This window comes from Aquarana catesbeiana, linkage group LG01 (genome assembly GCF_042186555.1).
Source record: "Aquarana catesbeiana isolate 2022-GZ linkage group LG01, ASM4218655v1, whole genome shotgun sequence".
NCBI classification, from domain to species: domain Eukaryota; kingdom Metazoa; phylum Chordata; class Amphibia; order Anura; family Ranidae; genus Aquarana; species Aquarana catesbeiana.
In genome coordinates this window covers 664,454,298-664,481,735 of record NC_133324.1, presented here as the reverse complement: position 1 = coordinate 664,481,735, position 27,438 = coordinate 664,454,298, and the positions used below count along the sequence as shown (strand labels likewise).

Genomic DNA, 27,438 nt, shown 5'->3' with positions numbered 1-27,438 from the left:
AGGCCTCGCCATGGTCGATCAAAGAAGTTAAGTACACGTGCTCAGCATCATATCCAGAAGTTGTTTTTGGGAAACGTATGAGTGCTGCCAGCATTGCTGCAGAGGTTGAAGGGGTGGGGAGTCAGCCTGTCAGTGCTCAGACCATACTCTTCACGCAGCATCAAATTGGTCTGCATGGCTGTTGTCCCAGAAGGAAGCCTCTTCTAAAGATGATGCACAAGAAAGCCCACAAATAGTTTGCTGAAGATGAGCAGACTAAGGACATGGGTTACTGGAACCATGTCCTGTGGTCTGATGAGAACAAGATAAACCTATTTGGTTCAGATGGTGTCAAGCGTGTGTGGCGGCAACCAGGTGAGGAGTACAAAGACAAGTGTGTCTTGCCTACAGTCAAGCATGGTGGTGGGAGTGTCCAGGTCTGGGACTGCATGAGTGCTGCTGGCACTGGGGAGCTACAATTCATTGAGGGAATTATGAATGCCAACATGTACTGTGACATACTGAAGCAGAGCATGATCCCCTCCCTTCGGAGACTGGGCCGCAGGGCAGTATTCCAACATAACGACCCCAAATACAACTCCAAGTTGACAACGGCCTTGCTAAAGAAGCTGAGGGTAAAGGTGATGGACTGGCCAAGCATGTCTCCAGACCTAAACCCTATTGAGCATCTGTGGGGCATCCTCAAACGGAAGCACTCATACGTCTATTCATACGTCTATTTCGCAAAGACAACCTCTGGATAGGACGCTGAGCACGTGCACTCAACTTCTTTGGTTGACCATGGTCGATTCCTGTTCTGATTGGAACCTGTCCTGTTAAACCACTGTATGGTCTTGGCATTCTTATAGCCTAGGCCATTTTTTTTGTAGAGCAACACTTCTTTTTTTCAGATGCTCAGAGTTCTTTGCCACGAGGTGCCATGTTGAACTTCCAGTGACCCGTATAAGAGAGTAAGAGCGATAACACCAAATTTAACACACCTGCTCCCCATTCACACCTGAGACCTTGTAACACTAAACGAGTCACATGACACCGGGGAGGAAAAATGGCTAACTGGGCCCAATTTGGAAATTTTCACTTAGGGGTGTACTCACTTTTGTTGCCAGCAGTTTAGACATTAATGGCTGTGTGTTGAGCTATTTTGAGGGGACAGCAAATTTACACTGTTATACAAGCTGTACACTCACTACATTGTAACAAAGTGTCATTTCTTCAGTGTTGTCACATGAAAAGATATAATATTTACAAAAATGTGAGGGGTGTACTCACTTTTGTGAGATACTGTACTTAAAGACACCTCCACTAAAACTGTGCTTTTTGTCTTTTGAACCTGTGTTTTCACTATGAAGGAGTCTTTAAAGTGCTCATGGACAATAAATGATGGCCTACCTATCTGGCCAATTTCAAGCCAAACAGAACAAGGATGTAAGAGGTACTATCATATTTTGTTAGCAAAGGTAGCCATTCATGTTAAGCGACATGGTGGATGGATCAGATAAATGCCCTTTAACCTCCCTGGCGGTATGATTATTTCGGATTTTAGGTGCTGAAAGCGGTACAATTATTTTGCATGGAAATTTGGCGTTTTATATTGTAGGTCTGTAATTCATAACAATAACACACTTAAATCTGTCCAAACAAGAGTCTAGTAGATATCCCGGGTATGATAAAGTTTGAAACACAAAAACATAAATTATAATATAATAAATAAAAATAAATAATTAAAAAAAAAAAAAAAAAAGAATAATAAAATAAATTTCCCCACGATTCACTATCGCTCAATTCTGCAAGTGTTCTAATTTACTATCGCTGTTTTCTAGCTGGTCTAAAGCCACTTTTGATGTAAAGGGACACTTTTTGGTTGCTATGGACAATCTCCAGTTTCCAGGCAGAAAGAACAGTATATATAACATAAAACTGCATGCAGGGCATAGGACAAAGCACTGGGGACAAAAGGGATGTGAAATCATTTCATACAGTACTGTAATCTGTAAGATTACAGTACTGTATGTGTTATGATTTTACACTTTTTTGAATTTGCCGCCAGGCTCCGCCCCCGTGCGTCGCGCTGCTCGCAGGGAACGGAGCCTGGCACGGAGAGGCTTCGGAGGAGGACGGAGCCCGCAGACACAGCGTGGGACATCGCAGGATCCTGGGGACAAGGTAAGTAAAGCCACACCAGGATCCTGCGATGTAATCCCGAGTGTGGCTCGGGGTTACCGCTAATGGTCCTGAATTTTAACCCCGAGCCACACTCGGGAAAACCGCCAGGGAGGTTAATATCGAAGGCCAGCTTTAACAGCAACAAGTCAAAGAAAAAAATAAGAAAATAAGCTGCAACTATCTGGAATTTCTTTTAGTACTTTTGCTAAAAAGAAAATCCACTTTTTCAAGGGATATCTGAACCAGACAAAGACACTAGAAGCGGTGTCATTTTATTGACCTGAAATGTAATAGATTTTAAAGATGGTGTTTATGTAATTCAATGTCCTCTTATCAAGAAATTTTGAAAACAGTGACAGAATGCTCAACCAATAAATAATTAGGGCTAATTTTTGCTCTGACATGTGTATAGCCCTGAGTGGCTGAATGTCCTTGTTTGGGTGAGTGTTTAGGTTTATCACAGTGTGGTAAAACTGCGACTCAATGGTCTACTTTTATAGACTCTCACCACCACCACCCCTATGTTTGAAAAAGCCCTAATATAAAGAACACTATATTTGCAGTTTAGTGCTTAGACCAGACAGAGAATGCTTCTAAAGTTCACCAAAGGATACATTTACAAAACATATCACGTACCATGAGATGCACCTCCATATACAGCAGACACAAAACATTTTAACTTTTCATTGTTGTGGTTCTTAAAAGTAATTTTGTAGACACTAGTAAGCAGGATACATTTTTAGTAATAAAAGAATAGGGATAAACACATAATCCATCTTACAAGCATTAAACAAGTGTCAAATTGAAAACACAAAATTCTGCATGTGCCCAAGTCTAATCATTATAACAATGCTAAATTTTTCAGCACATGTCTTAAGAAAGGCACGACATGCCAAAATATACACAAAACAGGTTTGGGGAGTATTGATCCAACCAATCCTTTGCACATTCATGTTTTTTCTGCCAGAAATAAGATATAGCTGGGTTTTGTTATTGGGGCTAAAACAAAACTTCCAAAACATCTGAATGAAAATGAGCTCTTCCTTTAGGTGAAATCCAATCCTCAGTTTATAATGGCTCACAGCAGAAATATTTCTCTTGAAGTTATTTTCAGAAGGAAAACAAATTCACATCATGTATCTCCTTTTTCCCCCCTCACAGAATGCTGTACAGCTTCACACTAGTTAAGAGTCAGGGAGTGTTAGAACCTTTGTGGGGTTTTTTTTCAGCAGTCTATCCATGTTGGGAAGATTCAGTCTCGTTTACAAAAGGCTTTCTTCATGTCTGACTGGCTGCTGTTTCTCTGACACTTTTGTTTCTTTTCCACGGCCAAAGGTGAGTTCAGGGCAGCCAATCAGTGCCACTGCTTCACACAGGAAATATCCTAAGGTGAGCCTTTCCTCGTAGGTTGTGTAATCTGTTTGCAATAAATAGATATGCTTAGAGAAGATTTGTTTTCTTTCTTTTTTTTCCTTTTCTAGTTAAAGGAGAAGTACAGCCAAAGCTTGTTTACTCTGGTGTCATCATGACCATGGAGTTGGGATCCGCCCAGATCCCTGGACCAGGAGCTGGCTGCTCCCGCCCCCTCCACAGCCCAACGCTCCAGTGAAAGTGGGGGGCATAGCAGAGAGCTGCTGACTAGTAGTCAGCAGCTCTCTGCTCATGAAGCTGTGCGAAGCGAGTGATCGGCGGTGTTCCATCACTTGGTTCTCAGTGCTAGAGGCGCCAGGGGACAGATGCAGCATCGGACAGATGCTGTATCCACCTAGGTAAGTATGATTCTAAAAACAAAAGAAAAAAAAAGTAATACTTCTCTTGTAATATTTTGCGGGGATTATTACTCTCAAAGTTTGATTACCATGGTGAACCATATGTTTAATCCCAGTCACACAACGAGGAGAGCAAACAGTATAGTGTTTACCTTAAAGTGATACTAAAGTCTCATTTTTTTTGTTGTTAAAAATAACAAACATGTTATCTTTTTTCATGCTCTGTGCAGTGGTTTTGCACAGAGAAGCCCATATCCTCCTCTTCTCAGGTCCCTCTTCGGGGATCCTGGCCCCTACCTCCTGTCGAGTGCCCCCACAGCAAGCAACTTGCTATGGGGACACCCGTGCCAAGCCGCAGCTCCCTGTGTCCATTTAGACATGGAGCCGTGGCCCACCCCCTCTGTCCTCATTAGCTTGCTGACTTTGATTTACAGCAGCAAAAGCCAATGGCGCTTCGCTGCTGTCTCAGCCAATGAGGACGGAGAGTCCGGGACAGCCGAGTCTCTCGTGCAACATCGCTGGATGGAGATGGGGCTCAGGTAAGTATTAGGCTGGTTGCTGCACACAGAAGGCTTTTTATCTTCATGCATAAAATGCATGAAGATAAAAAACCTCCTGCCTTTACAACCACTTTAACTGCTTGCTGCCCGCCCACCGTCAAATAACAGCGGAGCAGTGCAGCTCTCATATGACGCCGTCCCAGAACGGCCACGCCTGCGGGGGCGCGATTACTGCCGCACTGTGTTGCTAGGACACGGAGCAACCCCGATCTCTGTAAAGAGCAGCGTCCGCGGCTCTTTAACCATTTGATCGGCTGTGTCCAATCACAACCTGTCACATGTAAACAAGGAAGTTCCGGTAATCGGCTCTCCTCGCCTCACACTGTCAGAGTGTGAGGCGAGGAGAGCCGATCAGCGGCATCTCCTCACAGGGGGATATGTAGAAATGTAATCAGGGCACTGATCATCAACCAATCGTCAACTATTCCCAATTGATCTTGACGCGAAAGCCCTGGCCTCTCCTGATATGGCGCTGCAGTGGGTGGACATGTTTAAATATGTTGGTGTCACAATTTCCCAAACTGCCTCTGATTTTATAGAATTTAATTTATTGCCAGTTCTCTCTGATGTGAAGGCGAAGCTCAAGGCATGGAAGAATCTGCCATTGTCATTATTAGGTCGCATAAATCTCATCAAAATGAAGATTCTGCCCAAATTCACATACCTGTTCAGGAACTCCCCTAAATGGACTCCGAAATGTTTTTTTTACTAAATTGAACCAATTATTGTTCTCCTTTCTATGGGGCCCCCGCCCGCCCCGCTACAAATTGTCCACCCTCATGAAACCCTCCTCTCAAGGAGGTTTGGCACTCCCTGACTGTTTTAAATATTACCTGGCCGCCCAATTAGTTACTGCTTACTGGTGGCTGTGCGCAGATACTACCAACATGGCAACAGTTTTGGAGGCAGCGATGCTGCCTTCCTTGGAGGCCCTACAGTCTCTTCTCTATAGAGGAGCTAAAGCCCCCTACCCCTTCCATGCTTACCATCCTTAAGACCTGGAGAGTGAGCTCCAGCCTCAAATCCCGGGCCCCACAACAGTTTTCACTGAATACCCCTCTTTGGCAGAATCCCAATTTACCCCTTTCAGCTTCCAGACCCTCAAACCTTCCTTTCCCCTTCTTTGCACAAAATTCAAAGTACCTAATACTTTTCTGTCCTGATACTGGCCGTTATCCCATGCCTTTGGTAGCCAATTCTCCCACTCCAGTGTGTCTGTACCCATGTCAGTTTTTGAGAAAGTGATCAGATTTGACTGCTCTGCTAAACCATTGTCTGTTCTTTATAATCACCTGTGCATGACCACCCTGACAGAGCTGGACTCTATCTGGAGTAGATGGTTAATAGATATTCAAGATTTAGATGGAGATGACTGGTCGAATATCTGGGGATTCCCATTTAAATACCTTGTTTCTTTAAGAGACAGGCTTATCCAATTCAAGATCATACATAGAGCTTACTTCACTCCCCACAGAGTTCAAAAATTGGCTCCATCCTCTCCCCCAAATTGCTGGTGCTGTAATCACCCGATGGGAGACGTCACCCACATCTTCTGGTCCTGCCTGGAAATTGTCCTATTCTGGGAGGCAGTAGTCCTCTTCATTACCACCATTTCTGGAGTTGTGTTTGCACCCTCTTTGCGTATATGTATGCTGGGCCTGGTTGAAGATCTGGCTCCAACCGTGGCAATGCGCATATTACTGAGCGTCTTACTATTCTACGATAGGAAAGCTATCACCCTCATGTGGAAAAAATCCTCTCCCCCAATGATCGCTTTCTGGCAACAATTAGTCAACACAGCTCTTCCTCTGTATAAAGACACTTACTGTCATAGGGGTTGTCCTAAAAAGTTTGATAAAGTTTGGTCCAAGTGGCTCCAAGATGACTCTACTGCTTATATGTAAACTGTTCATCAACTGAGTGTTATTGTTTCAAATGACATTTTGTTGATGAAGGGGGTGGGGGGCCAGGGGAGGTCTGGCTTCCCTCCAGGGGGGGGCAATAGGTTATTTTGATTAAACTCCCCAATGAATTCAAGGCATACACATACAATGAATAACAGCAGTCCTTTTCTGATGTGCAATTTTGTTTTTGCATTTGTCTTTTGTGGGGTTTTTTTTGGTGCCCGGGCAGTTGTTTTACGTATGCCAAGGTAAGCTCCTAAGTAGCTATTACTGTCTTTGTAAGTATCTTGAAGTTTCACAATAAAAAGAATAAAAAAACAACAAAAAAAAGGGTTTACAACCACTTTAAAGCAGAATTTCAGCTAAAATATATAAAAAAAAAAATAGTCCATTAAAAGAAAAAAGAAAAAAGCAGCCAATGCTCACCTTCAGTTTGTAGCTGTCCCCCACAGTAATTCCTTTCCCCCACAGAATGTCACCATCTTTCTGTGTTAAATGGCAGCCAGGGTCATTCGACACTCTTGCTCTAAGCCCTGGTTGTCATGAACACAAACCTAGAGGGCTAGTTTTTTGTTTTCTTTTGGAAACTACATTTTACTTTAGTCAGAATCAAGTGATCTGTTTTAAGAATGAGAAGGCTTCACTAAATGTTTACACTAAAAGTTGACAAAACCCTGGTGCTAACCATTTAAAAGAACTATCTTTAATGTCAGAGTGAGGCGGTGATTCTGAGGTGAGTATGCATGTCTCTGTTGCCTCTTAAGACACATTTATTTAAAGCCCATTTCTTGGCAAATATATTCTTTTTTCCCTTACCTTCTGAAGCAAGATATTCTCATTGAAGTCTGCCGTCCAGGTTTCTGGGTGCGGGGAACCGTTAATCCAGCACTGAAAATGTGCCAGCACAGGCTGGTCCCCAACAGTGCCTTTGTGCTGACATCACACCTCTTCTGGATCCTGGGAGAACCTGCCGCTGGACATCCAAAAGAAGTGTGCACGTCACACAGACAGTGATGTGGACATCCAAAGAAGTTCCCCACCTTCTGTAAACAGAAGAGGAGAGAAGCCTCGTGACTAGAGTGTCACGGGACTGCAGCTTTAAAGTGATTTAAAACCCTCAACTTTTTAAGCACTTTCAGCAGCTGATTTATACACTTACTGAGTATGCCACTTTATCTTTTAGTCTTTGCCTATGTTTCAGTTTAAGCTGGTGCCATGACTGCTGCACCAGGTTCCAATGCAAGAAGCCATCCTTGCATACAGGGATTTGTGTCTCCCAACAGTGTATGTGTTAATAGAAATGCATAGCCCCATAGACTAGGGTGGAAGGGCACTCTCCTGCTTTTCCCTCCACCGCCTACAAGATAACAGACTGACCCTTTTCTGTGAGGACCAGAAGTTCAGAGATACAACAAAGAGAGCACGAGCCAGCAGCATTAAAAGCTGTAAATTTTAAGAGCTAGGGTAATCTTCTAACAAATAATTTAGTGAGAAGTGTTTATTTTATTGTGTTAAAGTAAAAACCGCTTAGGGTTTAACACTACTTTAATTAAAAAAACAGTAAGACTTACCAGTAATGGTATTTCAAGAATCTTTCAGGGCAGCTACCTAAGAGAGAGGATTGGCTCCACATTCAACAGTTAACACAGGTTAAAGACACCCCCCCCCCCCCCCCTTGTCCTCAGTTGTCCAAATATCTCATGAGACACCCTCTCATATCCAGAACACTGATCTGGTCTTCTGATTTCTTTTGGGGGGGGGGGGGGGGGGCATTGCAAAAAGTCATCAGCATTACTTATTGTGATCTATAAAAAAGGCCAAATAAACTTTGTGTAGATACACAGGGTCTGGCTTAAGAACTACCCTATCTTGTAGGATAATAAAATATGGGTTTACAGCATAGGGCCTGCAAGTTTTTAGTCCTCCTAGCAGAATAATGGTGAGTAGGACAGTCATCTTTAATATTATATACTTTGGAGAATAGCCACAGATAGGCTTGACAGGTTCTTTAGTGAGGGTATTCATTGCCAGTTAGATTCCAGGTAGTCTTAGTAATTCTTGGTGTGTAGCATTCTCTGTCTATATCTCACTTCCAAAACACACAGACAATGTTAATATCTGCATCTTAATGAAACTAGGTGACCATCATTTTTCCAGCCTAGCGCTGTTTCTGAGAATCCTCTATCTGTACGATTCAAAGAGGAGAAATTGACAGAGACATGAAAGTTGACATGATAGTTGAGAACCAATTCCCCCCTGACCACCACAAAGCCACTAGAATGATATGTGCCCTGTTCTGAAGAATCTTTCTGTCCACTAATGGTGGTATAGATAATGGGGGAAGTTATACCCCAGCCTGAAGTCCCATCTGTTAGTTAAGGCATCCATTTCCAGAGATCAGGGTTCTTTTATTAATTTTCGGTCTTCTTATTTCTACTGGAGGCAAAGGCACCTACATCTGACTGATCTCTCAGAATAATTTCTGGGGCCAAGATGAGTTCCTTTAGATTGACCATCCCACACAATTTCTGGAAGGTCTGAGGCACAAGATGGAGGTCCAAGCTTAACATTTCCCTTTCATGGGAGAAGACTAGAATATAGTGCAGATAAGGGACAATTAATACTTTCTGCAGATGCAAAAAAGCTGCCAACTCCGCCAATATTTTTGTGAAAATTTGCAGGGCTGCAGACAGACCAAAGGGAAACACTCTGAACTGCAAATATTGTAGGTCCTTTTGAATTGCAAACTTAGGAACCTTAGATCTGAAATAACAAATCTGAAGCAGCCAAAGATGAGACTATCTCATTCATAAAATCTTTCATTATAGAAGCGGTCTTAGAACCCGCCAAGAGCAATAACACATTTTTCACACAAAGACTTGTTATAAGAGCTTGAGAACTTGATATTTCAATTGACACACTTTTCCTTGGTATATCAGTTTTATTCAGAATTAGTAAAAAATAAAGATGGAAATGTCATGTTTCAACTAAACCGCTACCCTGCACCCCCAAAGGTAATTGCAATATGCACATAAAAGCATAGGCTTACTAGTAGCAAAAGCTAGATCCTTGTGGGATTGCCCCCTTAACATTTGCATTTTTCCCCCTTTTTGTTCATAACTGAGGTGTAGGGGAGGCCAGCTCTACTGTATAATGTGGCCAGGCACAAGGCAGAAGGAAAGATCCAGGCCTCTAGCAGTTATGACACCCACTATTCACACCTGGGACTCCTCACCTGCAGACTGGCAAGAAGAAAACGGAATGCCACACTGTACCATAGCGCATCACAAGAAGTGCATCATTGGCATCATAGTAGTGCATTATCTTCTGCCACAGGATGCCCTTTTCCCCACCACAGTCACCATCTCTAGAATCTTCTTACCAGAAGGAAAGACAACTGCCCTAAGGGTGGGAAAAAAACACACCATTTTGTTCCCCCTGCAAATGCCCCCAAGTCAAGAAGGAATGTGCAGAGTACAGCCAGTAGGCCCACTAGAGTCACCACACCCAACACTTCATGAAGGCAGTATGCAGCCCAACACAATGGGAGCCCTCAGATAAGAAGGGAGGAAAGAGTATAGAGACCAAAACCTGACTACACGACTAACCACAATAACTATAACCAAAGAAACAAAAAACAAATGTTATGGTGTATGTTCCAGAAAAACAGAAGACAAAGCAAGTTAGAGGACATTTAACTACTCTTTGCTTGTGTTTCCCTTTAAAGATTAAGCCAGTCATCTCTCCTAAGTAGTTGTCCCAGAAGATGATTAAGGGAAAGGGGCATTTCCCTTTTTTTTTTTTTAACTAATGCTAGCGATCAGTTGGAGAAGGGTGGGGAAAACCGAAACGTGGAGCTTTAAAAATGTAGGTTGTGAAAAGGTTGGAGTGCATATTTAATTTATTACATATACTAATAATTAAGTTATCATGATGCGGACTAAAAGCAACAGATATGTCATCCAATAGAAGTAATTTATAGTAAATAAAATTTTCTGGCCTATTACTAGCAATACTTTAAAAATATTTAATAATCACTTTAAGAGTCTTGGCCAACTTGCACTTAGAGCCACATCTGGCGCTTAGTAGATCTTTTTTTCTTTTGCAGCAGAAATATTCTGGACTGTACTGTTGTTAATGTTCATTCAGACTTAATCAACAAGTTAAAAAAAGCACAGTAACTGAAATGAGAAAATGTATCTTTCACCAATTTAAGATACCGGTAATAAATCTTGGCAGATAAATGCTTATATTATTCTGTAAAATGCTGAATATCCCCTTAGTAGACTAAATAGAGTGCAAAAACTTCAAAGGATTAATCACCAAACACTATTTTACACAAAAATATATATAAAAACAAAGGATGTTTGTATTTGGTGACCATTCAATTGGAGTTTATTGGTCCCTAGTAAATTATCGATTTCTGTAAATTGGGAGGAAAGAAAACTATAACAAAAAGTGGAGCTGTGACATCACAATTACTTCAAATAAAACAATGAAGCTGATTAGCTGCTAAGGGGAAGCGTTTCATTTTTGTTTCAGTATGCCTTAAACCCATGAACCATCAAAATGATAATCATAACTAAAAACAAACAAAAAAAAAAAATATGGTTACAGTGAGCTCTTTGCCTCACCCAAGAACACAAAATTATTGTCTCTAAGCATTCCTTAATTGCTCTACCATTGGGTCATTAAAAATAGCTAGAGCCATATGGCAGTTGTAGTTTTGCAATACTGACTAAAAGAGTCTGCATAATTCAGTGCATTTTACATGGCACTTGCCTTTGGATACCATTTTGTTCTTGCAGCTTTAACTTCCTGCAAGTGTGTAGAACATTTTTAGTCTGGCGATGTTAATGTTAAATATGGGAAATATACTGCTTTAAGCCCTGCACTTGGACTGCACATAGAGGCAATAAAATGCTCTATTTTCTGTGTGGCTGGAAAATAATTTTCCTTGATAGATACCTTACTTGGAGTATTTTTAGCAATGATGAAGATGTACGACTATAAAACGTAATTGACCAGATGTTTTATTCTTCTAATGCTGTATGTACGTAAAGCGGCATGAATCATATCAAGTGCACTTTTTTCCTCATTTCCCAGGTGCTCCTTATTATTTATGCATGTATTTATTTTAAATCTCAAACAAACATCACAGACAATTATCTAATTAGCCAAATAACTTGGCAGAGTACAGATCCTCCCCGCTGTACTCCAAGGAATTATTGATCAACCATTTGTAATGCTTCCCATGGTTAGCATTCATTTTGGCACCAAGGACACAGTTATAAAAGACCAGTCCCAGTGGGAAAAAATGAAACAGGGAAAATAGCCTTCAAATTAGATGCTATTTTTCCTCGTTCTGGGCTTCATAAAACAGGGATGAAGCACTCACAAAAATAATATTGCTGGAAATCATTGCTTTGATAGAAGGAAACTGTGTTTCATTTTACAATATTAATTTTAGAATAGTTGCCATTTCAAATGATGAGGGAAAGGAATATATTACTCCACCTTTAGAGCTGAATGAATATGTCTGAACGTTGAGTTTTGTTGTACAAGGTTTATTTTAGGATTTGTGATTTTCTCTGCTACGCATGGGAATCGGTGAAGGTACAGATCCTCAATTCCAGTTTGAAATCATGTGATGGCTTAGAAGCAGTGGTTGTCAACTTACGAAATATAGGGAGCCTCAACTGGGGCCCCTGTCATCGCCAAAGGACAGTACATAACATTCAGTATATGTAATGCCACAAAGGATTGTCTGTGGACAAACTAAAACCCCAAACAACTCCCCCTAGCAGTCTACTGGGATAGGACCAAGATGGTGACGTGGAATCTGAGCAAGGGGGGATTGGGGGGTGTAGAAGTTGATCTTAAAAGAGTCCTGACCACTATGAAACTAACACTGTACGCAAACATGCTTGTATATAGAATTGAGCTGTACATGTTGACAAGATATATTCATGCTCTACAGTTCAAGAGCCATTAACAAAAAAAAAAAAAAACACCAAATGAAACCATTAAATACCTGTTCAAGTGGAATATGCTTTACAAGGCCACTGACAACAGTCCTTGGGGAGGCCTCTCCTACATCTACTTCCTCTACATACAGGGAGTCTGCATCTGGGTGCTTCTTGGCAGAAATGATACAGCCAACGCGCAAGTCCAGGCGAGATGCATTGACAGGTTTAGCTTCATCATCAGCCACAGCTGGCTTCTTCTCCTTTTTATCTCCTGCGCACAAGCAAAGATTATTAATCTCAAAATTTTACTAGAGTTTCATACAGCATGGGATGCAGTTAATATATGGTTTTATGTATACAAGTTTAAAGGCTAAATAGTGATATATATATATATATATATATATATATATATATATATATATATATATATATATATATATATACACACATATACACACACACACACACACACACACACACACACACACAGTGCCTTGCAAAAGTATTCACCTCCCTTGGCTTTTTACCTATTTTGTTACATTAGTTTAGGGCTGAAACAACTAGTCGATTATGAAAATAGTAATGGAATAATTTCATAATCGATTAATCGGCCAGTAACATAATGGGGTTAAAAAAAAAAAAAAAAAAAACTAAAATGAGCCCTTTATAGTACAAAAAGAGCAAATAATCACTACTATAAATATTACTTTCACAGTACTACATTAAAAAAATGAACCCCTTAAAGTAGTGATTATCTGCTTTTTTTGTACTATAAAGGGCTAATTTTAGTTTTTTTAACCTCATTATGTTACTAAACGTCTTAGACCTGGTTCACATCTATGTGTTTTTTGGTGCTTTTTGCAGAAACACACTACAGTTCATTTACATGGTTTCCTATGGGACATGTTCACATCTTTTTTCAGCAGCTGCGTATTTGGAAAGGGTCAAGGACTTTTTTTAACGCAAAACGGTGATTTTTTGGTTCAATATACTTCAATGGAGAAGCTGCAGAAAAGCATGTAATGCGTTTTTGCAGCAATTTGTGTTTTTTAATCTGCCCAACAACAAATTGGCCAAAAAACATTGCAAAAATCGTACCAAAATCACGTGCGCGAAAAATAAAAACGCACAGCAAAAAGCACTGCAGAAACAGATTAAAAGCAAATTGCATAGGTGTGTACCGAGCCTTATGCTGGCCACACGGATCAATTTTCAGACAAAAAAATCTTTGTACATTTGCTGAATGAAAGAATGTTTGAAATTTTCACTTGTTTTTAACATTCTGTTTTTAAAACAATTGTAATTTCTAAACGAAAACCACATACACTGTCTGAAAATTCCTTTGACCAAGAAGTTTTCTATTATTTCCAAATTTTCCCGTCGCGGTGGTTGAAAATAAACGTCGATTTGACTCACTAACGATTAGAAAATTGAATGAACGTTCTTAAAATGACACTTTTTTGGAACAAAGACATTGCTTTTTAAATAAAGAAAATTTGATCTCTGAGTCTGATGATATTTACCAGATTCGCCCTTTAATAGTATATATCCTCTAATAGCATATACGGTATATCTCTCCTCTAATAGTTTATACAGTATATCTCTCCTCTAATAGTTTATACAGTATATCTCCTCTAATTATATACAGTATATCTCTTCTAATAGTATATACAGTATATCTCCTCTAATAGTATATCTCTTCTGTCTGTTATTCTCAGAGTGGATTAGAGATTTTGCTCCCTAACCATATAGTTGGTTATTTATATTTACCATTGCATAGAGATATTTAAGAATAAATTGCCTTTTTTTAAAACTTTACATATTAACTAAATTATACACCACACTTTTTTTTTTAAGGTTATTAACCGATTAATCGAAACAATAATCGGCCAACTAATCGATTATGAAAATAATCGTTAGTTGCAGCCCTACTTTAGTTCAATGCTTTTTTAATCGGAATTATATGCGATGGATCGGAACATAATAGTCTAAGTTGGTGAAGTAAAATTAGAAAAATATATACATAAAACAATTTTTCAAAAATAAAAAACTGATAATGGCATTATGAAGCCCATAAAAAGCTCTGGTACAACCAATTACCTTCAAGAGTCACATAATTAGTGAAATGATGTCCATCTGTGTGCAATCTAAGTGTCACATGATCTGTCATTACATATACACACCTTTTTGAAAGGCCCCAGAGGCTGCAACACCTAAGCAAGAGGCACCACTAACCAAACACTGCCATGAAGACCAAGTAACTCTCCAAACGAGTAAGGGACAATGTTGTTGAGAAGTACAACTCAGGGTTAGGTTATAAAAAAAATATCCAAATCTTTGATGATCCCTAGGAGCACAGTCAAATCTATCTTAACCAAATGGAAAGAACATGACACAACAGCAAACCTGCCAAGAGACGGCTGCACACCAAAACTCACGGGGCAAGGAGGACATTAATCAGAGAGGCAGCACAGAGACCTAAGGTAACCCTGGAGGAACTGCAGAGTTCCACATCAGAGACTGGAGTATCTATACATAGGATGTCAATAAGCCGTACGCTCCATAGAGTTGGGCTTTATGGCAGAGTGGCCAGAAGAAAGCCATTACTTTCAGCAAAAAACAAAATGGCACGTTTTGAGTTTGCGAAAAGGCATGTGGGAGACTCTCAAAATGTATAGAGGAAGGTGCTCTGGTCTGATGAGACTAAAATTGAACTTTTTGGCCATCAAAGAAAACGCTATGTCTGGCACAAACCCAACACATCACATCACCCAAAGAACACCATCCCCACAGTGAAACATGGTGGTGGCAGCATCATGCTGTGGGGATGTTTTTCAGCAGTCGGGACTGGGAAACTGGTCGGAGTTGAGGGAAAGATGGATGGTGCTAAATACAGCGATATTTTGCGCAAAATCTGTACCACTCTGTGTGTGATTTGAGGCTAGGATGGAGGTTCACCTTCCAGCAGGACAATGACCCCAAACACACTGCTAAAGCAACACTTGATTGGTTTAAGGGGAAACATGTAAATGTGTTTTAATAACCTAGTCAAAGCTCAGACCTCAATCCAATAGAAAATCTGTGGTCAGACTTAAAGATTGCTGTTCACAAGCACAAACCATCCAACTTGAAGGAGCTGGAGCAGTTTTGCAAGGAGGAATGGGCAAAAATCCCAGTGGCAAGATCTTCAAAGTTGTGGGCATGTTCTGTAAGTTAAATGATGCAAATCCTCAAACAATCCATGTTAATTCCATGTTGTGAGACAACAAAACATGAAAAATGCCAAGGGGGGTGAATACTTTTGCAAGGCACTGTGTATGTATGTGTGTGTGTATGTATATATATATATATATATATATATATATAGCAATGAATGACCCCCATGGGGCAACATGAGCTTTGCACATCGTTTGCAGGTGAAAAGCACAAGGTGCAGGTAGGAAGGTTTACGATGCCTTTAAGCAGTGATATCAGCCCTACCCAGATTACCTCTTTTAAACACCAGAAAGATATTGGGTGAAGTGGAGAAAATTAAGAGAAAAGCAACCAAACTGATAGGAGACATAGAAGACCTCTGGTGAAAGATTGGCTAAACTGAATTTATTCTCTCTTGAAAAGATGTGATTAAAGCGGTAGTAAACTTTTGTGATTAAAAAAAAAAAATGTTCCTCCTGCAAGGTAATATAATGTGCTAGTATGCATCCCATACTAGCACATTATAAGAGACTTACCTTAAAAACGAGGATCTCCAGCGGCACACTGTCACTGCTGACAGAGCCTCCATCTTCACCTTGTCTTCCTTCCAGGTTCCCAGGCTTCAGTCGCTTGAATAGCCAAGCCACGATGATGTGGCACAAAGCTCTGAATGAACAACACGAGTATGCCCTTCCTTCAGAGCAGGGCTCGAGTCCTGCAGGAACGCATGGCAACGGCGTTCCTGCACGTTTTCCAAAGCAGGAACGCCGTTCCCGTTAGAAGCCGCGTCCTGCAGGAGGGATGCAATCAATGGGGTACCACCCATTGCGGGGGGTGCCCACCGGCGCCGCATGGCCATATGGGGAAAGCAACTGCAGTAACTGGGCTGCTCTTTCAGCCCAGCGCCTGTTCTGTTCAGCAGTTGGGGCGGGGGGGCGGAAACTACCCAGCTGCTCCATGACCACGAAGTGGGAAGGAGCTGCAATGGATCCCGAGCTCATCGACTGATTCCGCCTACCGGACCGGGAAAAAAAGTGAGTGCCGGCCCGTGCAGCCTCCCTGTGTGTCTGGATAGGAGTGGCGGCGGCATATAGAGGAGTTGACCTTTGCATATTATTCCTGCAGCCTCTGAATGCCCGTGTCTCCTCATTTCCCTCTTGCAGGCATTCAGACAGTGCAGGAGGAATATGTGAAAATCAATTTCCGCTGCCCCCGCCACTCCTCCTATCCAGCTTCTTTTGCTGCCCCCCCCATGCTCTTCAGCTCCCCCAATCCCCCACCCCAGTGCATCCAGTTGCCCCCCAGAGCACTCTGGCTCTCCCAGTGCTCTCTGATTCCCACGGTGCTCTCCAGACCCCTCCCCCATGCTCTCCAGCTCCCCCTGCTGGGTGGAGATGGGGATACATTGTGGAGAGGGATGGATGATGTTGGGTGGGGATGGGGATACATTGTGGAGAGGGAAGCAGATAATTCTGGGCGGGAATGGGGATACATTGTGGAGAGGGATGGATGATGCTGGGCGGGGATGGGGATACAATTATTTTTGAGGTGGGGGGGGCGATCTTGGGTGAGTTCCCACACTTTTTTCCCTAGGACTTGACCCCTGCTTCAGAGAACATGTGCCGGTGACATCACCGGCTGCCAAACAAACGGATATCTTCTAAACGGTGCACATATAGGAGATATTCATTTTTATCTACAGGTAACCTTTTTTAAGCTTACCTGTAGGTAAGAATCACAAAGCGGAGTTTTCTACCACTTTAAGGGGAGATATGGTCACCATGTAAAAAGACTTATGTGGTCCATATAGTCAACTTGGTGAATAGTCACAAAGGACAAGGGGAACTCTACATCTGGTGAAGAGATTTAACCTCCACATACAGAAAGCCTTCTTTACAGTAATGCCCTGTACACATGGTCGGATTTTCCAACAGAGAAGAACAAAGAAGATGTGTGATAGGACCTTGTTGTTGGAAATTCCGACCGTGTGTGGGCTCCATCACACATTTTCCATTGGAATTTCTGACACACAAAGTTTGAGAGCTTGCTATAAAATTTTCCGACAACAAAATACCGATCGTGTGTACACAAATCCGACGCACAAAGTGCCACACATGCTCAGAATAAATTAAGAGACAAAAGCTATTGGCTACTGCCCCATTTATAGTTCCGACGTACGTGTTTTCCGACAACTTTGTGTGACCGTGTGTATGCAAGACAAGTTTGAGCCAACATCCGTCTGAAAAAATCCATGGATTTTGTTGTCGGAATGTCCGATCAATGTCCGACCGTGTGTACAGGGCATAAGAGCTGTGAGTAAGAGCTGTGAAAATTTTAAATAGGTTCCCTTGAGCACTAGTTCTGGCCAGCGGCTAGAAAGCTGCAATATATTACATACATACAGTATATAGTTTCTTTAAGCCATACACTATACCGTACCATATGAGAACACAGTAGTGGGTTTAGCCATTAGCAGAGCATGTTGACGTTTGAATCTCTGCAGACCCTGTCTAAGCCTTTAAATGTCCTTATGCCATGTACATCCACCCTCAAAGCATAATCAGTGCACAATAATCAATCTACAAAGAGGTCCATGGTGTAGACATCTCCAGCAAAGAATTTAAATTGCAGTTCTGCCATTAGTGGCTGGTGACTAGAGTGAACACGTTTTCACATTAAGAAAGGGTTTATTCTTGGGATGGCTGCCAGGTATAAGAGGAAGCACGAGTATTAAAATGGATCACCACTGCCCCCTTTTATGGGTTCCTTCTGTTATCTTTGTATATTTCAAGTGTTATTTTGTATCATGCAGAGTGGATATCTACATTAATGCTAAAGTTCTCTGTAATAATTAGATCCAATGTTCTCCTTATGGCCAATTCTACAGTTGAGTTGTGCTCACCCTGGCAGAAATCATGAAATGTTGTCAATGATACTGTCTTTTATTTAACACATTCCCGCCCATCCTATAGGGAAATGATCGCCGGGCGGGAGCACTGTTGTTCTGGGACGACGTCATATGATGTCCTCCCAGAACATGGGGCCATACAGCAGTGCTATCTGTCAAACACAGCCGAGGACTGATCGGTCCACCGGCCCACTGCCAGTGTCATGTGATCGCCGTGATCAATCACAGCAGACCTTATGACAGTTGTAAACAATGGATGGCTTCCTTTTAAGGCATCGTTGTATACAATTGTGTTGCTAGATGTGATTGATCACAGTGAACACAAGTACAGACAGGCCAATCACAGCCCATCTGTACCATGTGATTAACTTTGACCAATCACAGCTAATCACAACAAAAGACACTGAATAAACTAGTTTCATTCAGTAAAAATGGTTGCTTATACCAAAGAAATCATTACCTTTTTACGCAGGTCTTTTAACTTTCTGCTCCCCATGGCTCAGTATCCAGCTTGATCAGTGGGATATGTGGTAGAAATATGTGGGAAATTAACCTTTAATTACCATTTTAACCTGTGTGTCACCTTGTGTGTCTGTACCAAGGCCAAACATTCCAGGGTATTTAAACTTTTTATCAGGGTCATTTGGGTGTTTTATGGTTTCATTACGATTCAAAAATGAGCCAAACAACTATGTGATAATAAATAGCTTCACAAGTTCACTATCCTTAAATAAAGAACATTTTTGGCATGATCAGTAATTTTCAATATCAATGCCAAAAATGTCACGATTTCTGCCAGGGTATGCAAAGTTTTGAGCACAGCTGTACATATGTATATAGCCTTCCTGTGCTAAACTGGTTAAGTTCCATTAACCCCATGGCTAACTACAAAGAGGCCCATAGATTATACTATACCTTGTACATGTTAAATGTTTTCAGCTAGTGTGGTAAGAAGTGTAGGGACAGCAAGCCTAAATTAGGGGAAATAGTGATTGGCCAAAAACACACTCAAAGTCATTTAGCCAGGTGTTGTTGCAGAGAGCACATAGACGTATCAATATATGCAGATGCATCTGATAATACGCTTCTCGTGTATGATCTGCTTAACCTTGGTTATTATTAGGGTTGCACCGATACCAGTATCGATACTAGGCATTTTCGCGAGTATCAGTACTTGTAAAAAATGCTCCGATACCCAGAACCGATACCTTTGCGGTGCGATTTGACCCCATACAAAATAATGGGCTCAAATCGCACTGCAAAGAATTGCATGTGATTTGAACAGGAATGCTGTGCGATTCCTGTCTGAATCCCGTGCAAATTCTCCCATGGCTCCAGTCTAAACCTAGAAGCATAGATGGCAGGAGTGTGTGTCCCCTCCTCCTTCCCGTCAAACTGACCGCTGCTGGGCTCTCTGGGGTGTAAGTGCTGGGGAACTTCCATGGGCAGGCTGGAGAGGTCCTGGTGGGGGTGTGAGCTGGGTGCCATGGATCGTGCGTGGGGGTCCTCAGGTTGGTAAATGATTGACCAAATTTGCATGTCAAGAAGGAGAGCGGTGGACTGACTATTGCACTCCGCGGGTCATCTGCATGTACACTATGAGCATTGGCTCTTCTGCCTCCATGTGTCTCTACTGACTCTTGGCACTTTGAATGGAACATGGCTTCCTTCCCCCTGAGGTGAGTGGAGCCCAGTCCGACCTCTCTGCATCATTAACCCCTTACCCACCCCAGCTCCATACATTAACTGCTTACTGCACCCACCCCATCTCCATACATTAACCCCTTACTACACCCACCCCATCTCCATCCAGTAACCCTTTACTGCCCATCACCTCATCTCTATACAATAACCCCTATTGCACCTCCCCATCTCTAAACAGTAACTTCTTAGTGCACCTCCCCATCTCTATATGCATCATTAACCCCTTACTGCACCCCACCCCCAATCTCTACGTGTCATTAACCTGTTCGTGCAGTGCTCCTCTGATCTCCATAGTCAGTGCTGGGGGATCAAAGTGGAGGAAATGAAAGTAGAATGTGGAGCAGAGTGCTGTCAGAAGAGGGACTGGCCTGTGTGCTGGAACTAGTTAGGAAGAAGTGAAACAGATGTAATGGTGTCTCATGCAAAATGCTCCAATGCTAAAACCAATACCTGCCTGCACCTTTTTTGTGCAGTGCGATTTGAGCATATACAAAATGAATGGGCTCAAATTGCACTGCTGTGTGATTCCTGTCCAAAACACATGTGGTTCCCAGCACTGCATCAGTGTGAACCTAGGCGCATGTAATAATTTTTCATTAGTCTAAAAAAAAAACCTGTCACATGACCCTAATAATAGGTATCGTAATCGGTATCGGCGAGTACTTGAGAAAAAGTATCAGTACTCATACTCCGCCTTAAAAAAACTGGTATGGGTGCATCCCTAGTTGTTAACATTTTTTTTTTTTTTTTTAATTATTAAGTATTTCATAAATACAACAAGAAATCGGGGTACAGTAAGGAAAACCAATAATAAGTCAATATCATTGGCATTCATAAGAAAAATGAGGTACATAGTAGTAAGTAATGAACAGCATATAAAAAAAATAATAATAGGTAGTGTCTCAGTTATGCACATTCTTAGAAACAATAGATAATATACAATGCTTACTGAATATAACACATTTAAAACAAAAACTCAGTAAAAACTATTCAAAAAGATTATCAACAAACGTATTATAAGTAAAGTTCCACTGTAGCCCATGGCACATTTTTTGGGGGTTGAAGAAGCGTGACAGCTGTAAATTGGAATACATGCAAAACAAAAATGAGGGCATAAAGAACAGGAAGCATGAAATTATATTCAAATGTTTTGTAAAGTTTTCTTTTTAAACACAGACCAAGTCAGTCTACAGGGTGCATTTTCCTTTTAATCAGACTATTGGGAAGGTTCAGCATGTACTGCATTAGTTAAAACCCAATCCAATGTTTAGATGAACAAGAAGTAGTTGCTTTGGAAAGTTCTAACTGTGGTTCTCTTTCAGCATGTGCTGTGCTAACATCCAAGCATCAAATGTAATTAGAGGGGGGCTAAAGCATATTGATAAAGAACAAAGCCTAGCTGGTCACCATCCAATATCTGGAAATGAAACATTTTACCCTTGAGGAACGCTTCTTGTGTGCTTGGGCTAAGGAAAATAGCTGCCTCTAGGATATTTAAAAAAAAACGACTGCTGATAATTCTGGACTATTACCTGGAAATTTGGACAAAGCAATATAATTTTTGTTGAGACTAAACTGAGACTCTGTAAACTTTGAACTGTTGGGTAGATTGAATCCTGGCAAAGTAGGTGAAAAGTTCAGAGACAAGGTTCTCCTTAACAAGACGGTTTTAAGAATCCAAAATCAAGCCAAAAAACTAGAGTGTCAATAGTTTACAACATAAGGAGATCTTATTACAAGAGATAAGACCCACAAATGTAAAAACCTTCAAGGTTTTCAGGCTTATACAAGGATTTACTGAGGCTTTATGCTGGTGGTATGCTCAGCTATTATGGTTGCCAGACATAACCATTAAAATTCCACCTAACTTTCAAGGGAAAAACATTGGGCCTTAACCAGTCGTAGAGGGCTATTAAAGGGCCAGGAGGCATTACCGAGTAAGCTTAGAGCTAGCCGTTGTCTGTTCAGTGGAAAAACCATGTACTAATGTTTCTCAAAGAGCAAGCAGGAAAAACAGTAATTCAATACACTGAAAGGTATGTATGTTTTTTTATAGTGGAGAGAGTGCTCTGTGGGTGGGTTTCTTTTTCTATTGAAATACTACCTGTAATAACCATATAGAAAGCACAGTTATGTCACATTCAATTTTGGAGAAATCAGAAAGAAAATCACAGAAAATTATTAAAACCATATTTTAACATATGGTGATTGTACCTTCTACCTGATACTGTTATTTGAATGAAATGAAAGAAAGAAATGGTCAAAGTGATTACAAGGTCATGTTGAAATATTAAATTATATTGATTAAAAAAAAAAACTCAATTTCAGCAAACCTAAATGTGTGTGTATGTCAAGGAATGGATTTATACCAACCCAAAAATGATATGGCTTATAGAAAGTATGTGTACAGAACCCTTCTTTTGTGACTGCAACAAAACAAAACAAAAAAAAAAAAACATAAAAATTATATATAAACTTAAATTAACTTAGGCTTGTACTTTAACAATCATATCAAAAATAACTTAAAGCAGTATTAAACCCAAAACCAAAAATATGAGGAGTCTTCAAAAAGTTTCCGCGCTTTTTAACCACTTAACTACCGGGCCTATGCTGGTACTTCTCTCATACATGTAAAAATCATCATTTTTTTGCTAGAAAATTACTCAGAACCCCCAAACATTATATATGTTTTTTTAGCAGACACCCTAGGGAATAAAATGGCGGTCATTGCAACTTTTTATCTCGCACGATATTTGTGTAATAATTTTTCAAACGCCTTTTTTTTCTTGCAAAAAAAAACGGTTTCATGAATTAAAAAATAACAAAACAGTAAAGTTAGCCCAATTTTTTTGTATAATGTGAAAGATGATGTTGCGCCGAGTAAATAGATACCTAACATGTCACGCTTTAAAACTGCGCACACTCATGGAATGGCGCCAAACTTTGGTACTTAAAAATCTCCATAGGCGACGCTTTGAAAATTTTTACCGGTTACCAGTTTAGAGTTACAGAGGAGGTCTAGTGCTGGAATTGTTGCACACGCTCTAACGCATGCGGCGATACCTCACATGTGTGGTTTGAACGGCGTTTACATATGTGGGCAGGACTTGCGTGTGCAAGCTACCGGGGACAGGGGCATTTAAAAAACATTTTTATTTTACTTAATTTTTTTTATTTTTACAGTTTTTTTTAATCACTTTTATTCCTATTACAAGGAATATAAACATCTCGTGTAATAGGAATCTATTGCCTCGTTTCCACTGAGCGGATCTGTTCGGTTCGGTACGGTACGCTATTTGGGGTGTTTCCATTATGAAAGCGGCCCATAAAACCGAACCGTACAGCTCCATTCAGGGTCCTGCTTCAGATGTGGGGCCATAGAAAATGGAACGGTTCGGTTAGGGCAGAGCTACGATACATTCCACTGATTGGCTGACAGAAAACCCTCTGCTGTGCTATGCTGAGGCATTTTTTCTAAACCCTGTATGGCCCTTTGTGGTCCCACTTGCAGTGGAAATGCTCACCAGAATAGACCGGACCATTCTAGGCCATTCAAACTGTACCGACCCGAATCGATCCGCTCGGTGGAAACGAGGCATATGTGACAGGTCCTCTTTATGGAGAGATGCGAGAAAAAAAAATTCACCAATCTCATGCTGACAGCCGCGATCGCGGCTTTGTTTACATCCAGGAACCCGGGCGTGACATCATAACGTCGCGCCCGGGCCTCCAACGGTCATAGAGATGACTGGTGACCATCTGGTCACCAGAAATCCCTATTGTCATCCGGCGCCAGCTGATTCTTTCTCCGGGCCCCCAATGGCACGGGAGAGCCCGGAGAAGCACCGGATGGCACCTGGAGGGGGGAGTCCCCTCCTGTCACCTATAAGAACGATCAAGCGGTGGAACTGCCGCTATGATCATTCTTATCGTGCACAGAATCGCCGGCTGGAAAGAATGATATCTAAATGATACCTGTAGCTGCAGGCATCATTCAGATATCCGTGCACAAAGTCAAGGACGTCATGTGACTATGTGTGGTATTGAAAACATTTTTATAGTGTAGAAACTTTTTGAAGAACCCTTGCATATAGCAGCTTACTAATCATTAGATGTAATGGCTGCATTTGTTTTCTTTTTTTTTTTTTTTTTAGGCCTCTTTCTCTGGTGATCTGGACAGTAATGCCTAGTACACACAATGAGAAAATCTGGGGAAAAAAAAATACAGCTTTTGAATCGATCGTACGATAATCGAAACGATTTTCATTCAATCGGTACAGTAGTCATCCGAAAACAATCAGGAGACAATGACCAAGCATGCTCGTAAATGCAAGAATACATCACATCAATTCCAAAGCTGTATTTTGTCTTACAAGAGTTTTTGTAACTTTAGTAATCTCTTCGTTTTCGATATGAGACGAGCATGCAAAAAAACGGACGATCATTCGTCCGATAATCTCATCATGTGTATGAGGCTTAACACACCTCCTGTATTAGAGTGCCTACACTATGAATGAAGGAGCAACAGAGACACCTTTGGACGGAAGCATTAATCTGGGGGGAGGAGAGTTAGATGCAATAGCAGATTTAGATGCACTGACAAATTGAAGCCAAACTCCAGCTACTAGCCAACGGCTAAATCTGCAGGACAGCTTGTTATGTTGAAAAGCAACAGATTTACTGACCAAACCACCGGGTAAAAATAAAAGAAAGAAAGCCTAAAAATGAAAACCAATGCAGCCATCACATCTAAGAGCTCATGCACACAGGATGTTTTTTACAGCGGCTGTTAGGAGCAATTGGTATTATTTTTAACTGCCTAAAAGCCCCTCCATGTTAGCCGATGTGTCCATTCACACATAAACTGTCGGAGGCGTTTGGAGGCAAAAGCGTTTAATGGCAGTAAAAAAAAAAAAAAAAAAAAATTAAAAACATAAAAAAAAAAAGTTTGACGTTTTTACATTAGCGTTTTCAATAAAAAAAAGTGCCCAAAAACGCTACCGCAGAAAAAAAATGCAAAAACTCTAATGTAAAAACGCGGCTAAACATGGCGTTCTTAGCGCTGCTGTAGTGCTAGCATTTTTAAAAACGTCCTGTGCGCATGAGTTCTACAAACTAGTTAGCTGTGGTAAATTAAATGTTTGCTTTTGGATTTAATACTGCTTTAATCACAAGGTAAAAATGTATTAAAGCTTATCATAAATCTGTTAGGAGCACTCCATTATTTTCTTATGTAATGGGTAATATATACTGTATATGTAGATTACCAAATTATGGAGCTGTACATAAAAAAAATAAAATATGAAGACCATCAACTCTAGGAGACAAAAAGAAGTCAATCGCCCCAATCTTTCCTTAGACTGTCCGTGCTATAGTTATGATCCTAAAAATATTGTTGACTGGCAATAAAAATTATTGTATGCCACACTACACACACTTTTATAATGAGAAACTACTGGTAACAGCAAATGTGAATTCAACTGATTTATGTAGGTTTTCAATCTTTGAGGTTTAAAATCATATGGTGACATACAGCATTTTAATGCTGGTCAATATTAGTTTAAGACAATGTAAGGAAAGCTAGAGTTGACAGTTTGCACAATCTGGGTATAATATATATTAGAGCTGCATGATTCTGGCTAAAATGAGAACAATTTTTTTGCATAAAGATCACGATTCTCGTGGCGTAACATCATCTTTCACATTATCCAAAAAAATTGGGCTAACTTTACCATTTCGTTTTTTTAAATTTAAGTGTATTTTTTCCAAAAATATTGCGTTTGAAAGACTGCTGCGCAAATACAGTGTGACATAAAATATTGCAACAACTGCCATTTTATTCTCCAGGGTCTCTGCAAAAAAATATATGTAATGTTTGGGGGTTCTAAGTAATATTCTAGCAAAAAAATACTGATTTTAGCTTGTAAGCAGCAAGTGTCAGAAAAAGGTTTAGTCTTTAAAGCGAACCTTCAGTCATTTTTTTGAACTTTTCATCTATTAAATCTTCTGCCATGGTTTTAACTTTGGATAGGAAAACATTTTTTTTTTCTGCCAGTAAAGACCTCATACAGCCCACTTCCTGTTTCTTGTCTGTTAAAAAGCCTAGGCTTATGACATCATGCACAGCTCTCTCTCTCTCACTTTTGTGAGAGTTTGGCAGGAAGGGAGGGGGGATGAGTCATAAGAGGGCCAATCAGAGCTGCAGAGCTGGAGGTGTGCCTCTGTGTGTCTGTGTAAATCCAGAAAGTGAACAGGCAGCAGGTTCTGCGGCCCACAGTTAAAATGGTTGCAGCCAGACTCAGTGAAGGGAGATTTCTTCAGCATATTTGGCAAGTACAAAATCACAGTATATATAAAATAATATGCAAAGTGGTTGGAGAGAAGCTTCAGAATGGCAAAGATATTTTTTTTTACAAATTATGAGAGCTGACTGCAGTTCCTCCTTAAGTGGTTAAACTGCCCTCATCTACAGACAGAAATTCATTCCTTTGATCTAAAAGAAGGAAATGTTACAATGTTTCTCTTTATCTCGCCTGAGCGATGTTGTGATAAACTTGGCAGGGTGCCTTTTTTTGGGATTTTTTTTTACAGCTGCTTGAGCAGAGAACTTTCTAGCCTGAATAGAGGAAATGCTGTGTTAAGATCGGGAGGGGGGGTTAAATTGTGATCTCGATTCTTTTAACAATTGAAGGGGTTGTATGGGTTGTTTTTTTTTTTTTTTTTAACCACTTCAGCCCCGGAAGGATTTACCCCCTTCCTGACCAGAGCGTTTTTTGAGATTCGGCACTGCGTCGCTTTAACTGACAATTGCGCGGTCGTGCAACATGACTTCCAAACAAAATTGATGTCCTTTTTTTCCCACAAATAGAGCTTTCTTTTGGTGGTATTTGATCGCCTCTGCGATTTTTATTTTTTGCGCTATACACAAAATAAGAGCGACAATTTTGAAAAAAACGCATTATTTTTTACATTTTGCTATAATAAATATCCCCCAAAAATATATAAAAAAAAACATTTTTTTTCTTCAGTTTAGGCCGATCGTATGCTTCTACATATTTTTGGTAAAAAAAAATCGCAATAAGCGTTTATTAATTGGTTTGCGCAAACGTTATAGTGTTTACTAAATAGGGGATAGTTTTATGGCATTTTTATTAATAAATTTTTTTTTACTAGTAATGGCGGCGATCAGCGATTTTTATTGTGACTGCGACGTTATGGCGGACATGTCGGACATTTTTGACACATTTTTGGGACCATTGTCATTTA

General features: G+C 40.6%; 1 protein-coding gene across 6 annotated transcripts in view; it reads right to left on the bottom strand.

The window, feature by feature from the left end:
* Positions 1-27,438, bottom strand: part of AIMP1 (aminoacyl tRNA synthetase complex interacting multifunctional protein 1) — a 118,830-nt gene that overhangs the window by 10,569 nt on the left and 80,823 nt on the right. For all 6 annotated transcript variants that reach the window (XM_073601963.1, XM_073601995.1, XM_073601981.1 and 3 more), the window contains one exon: positions 12,431-12,636. In XM_073601963.1, coding sequence (XP_073458064.1) covers positions 12,431-12,636 — 206 coding nt within the window. The remainder of the gene's footprint in view (positions 1-12,430; positions 12,637-27,438) is intronic.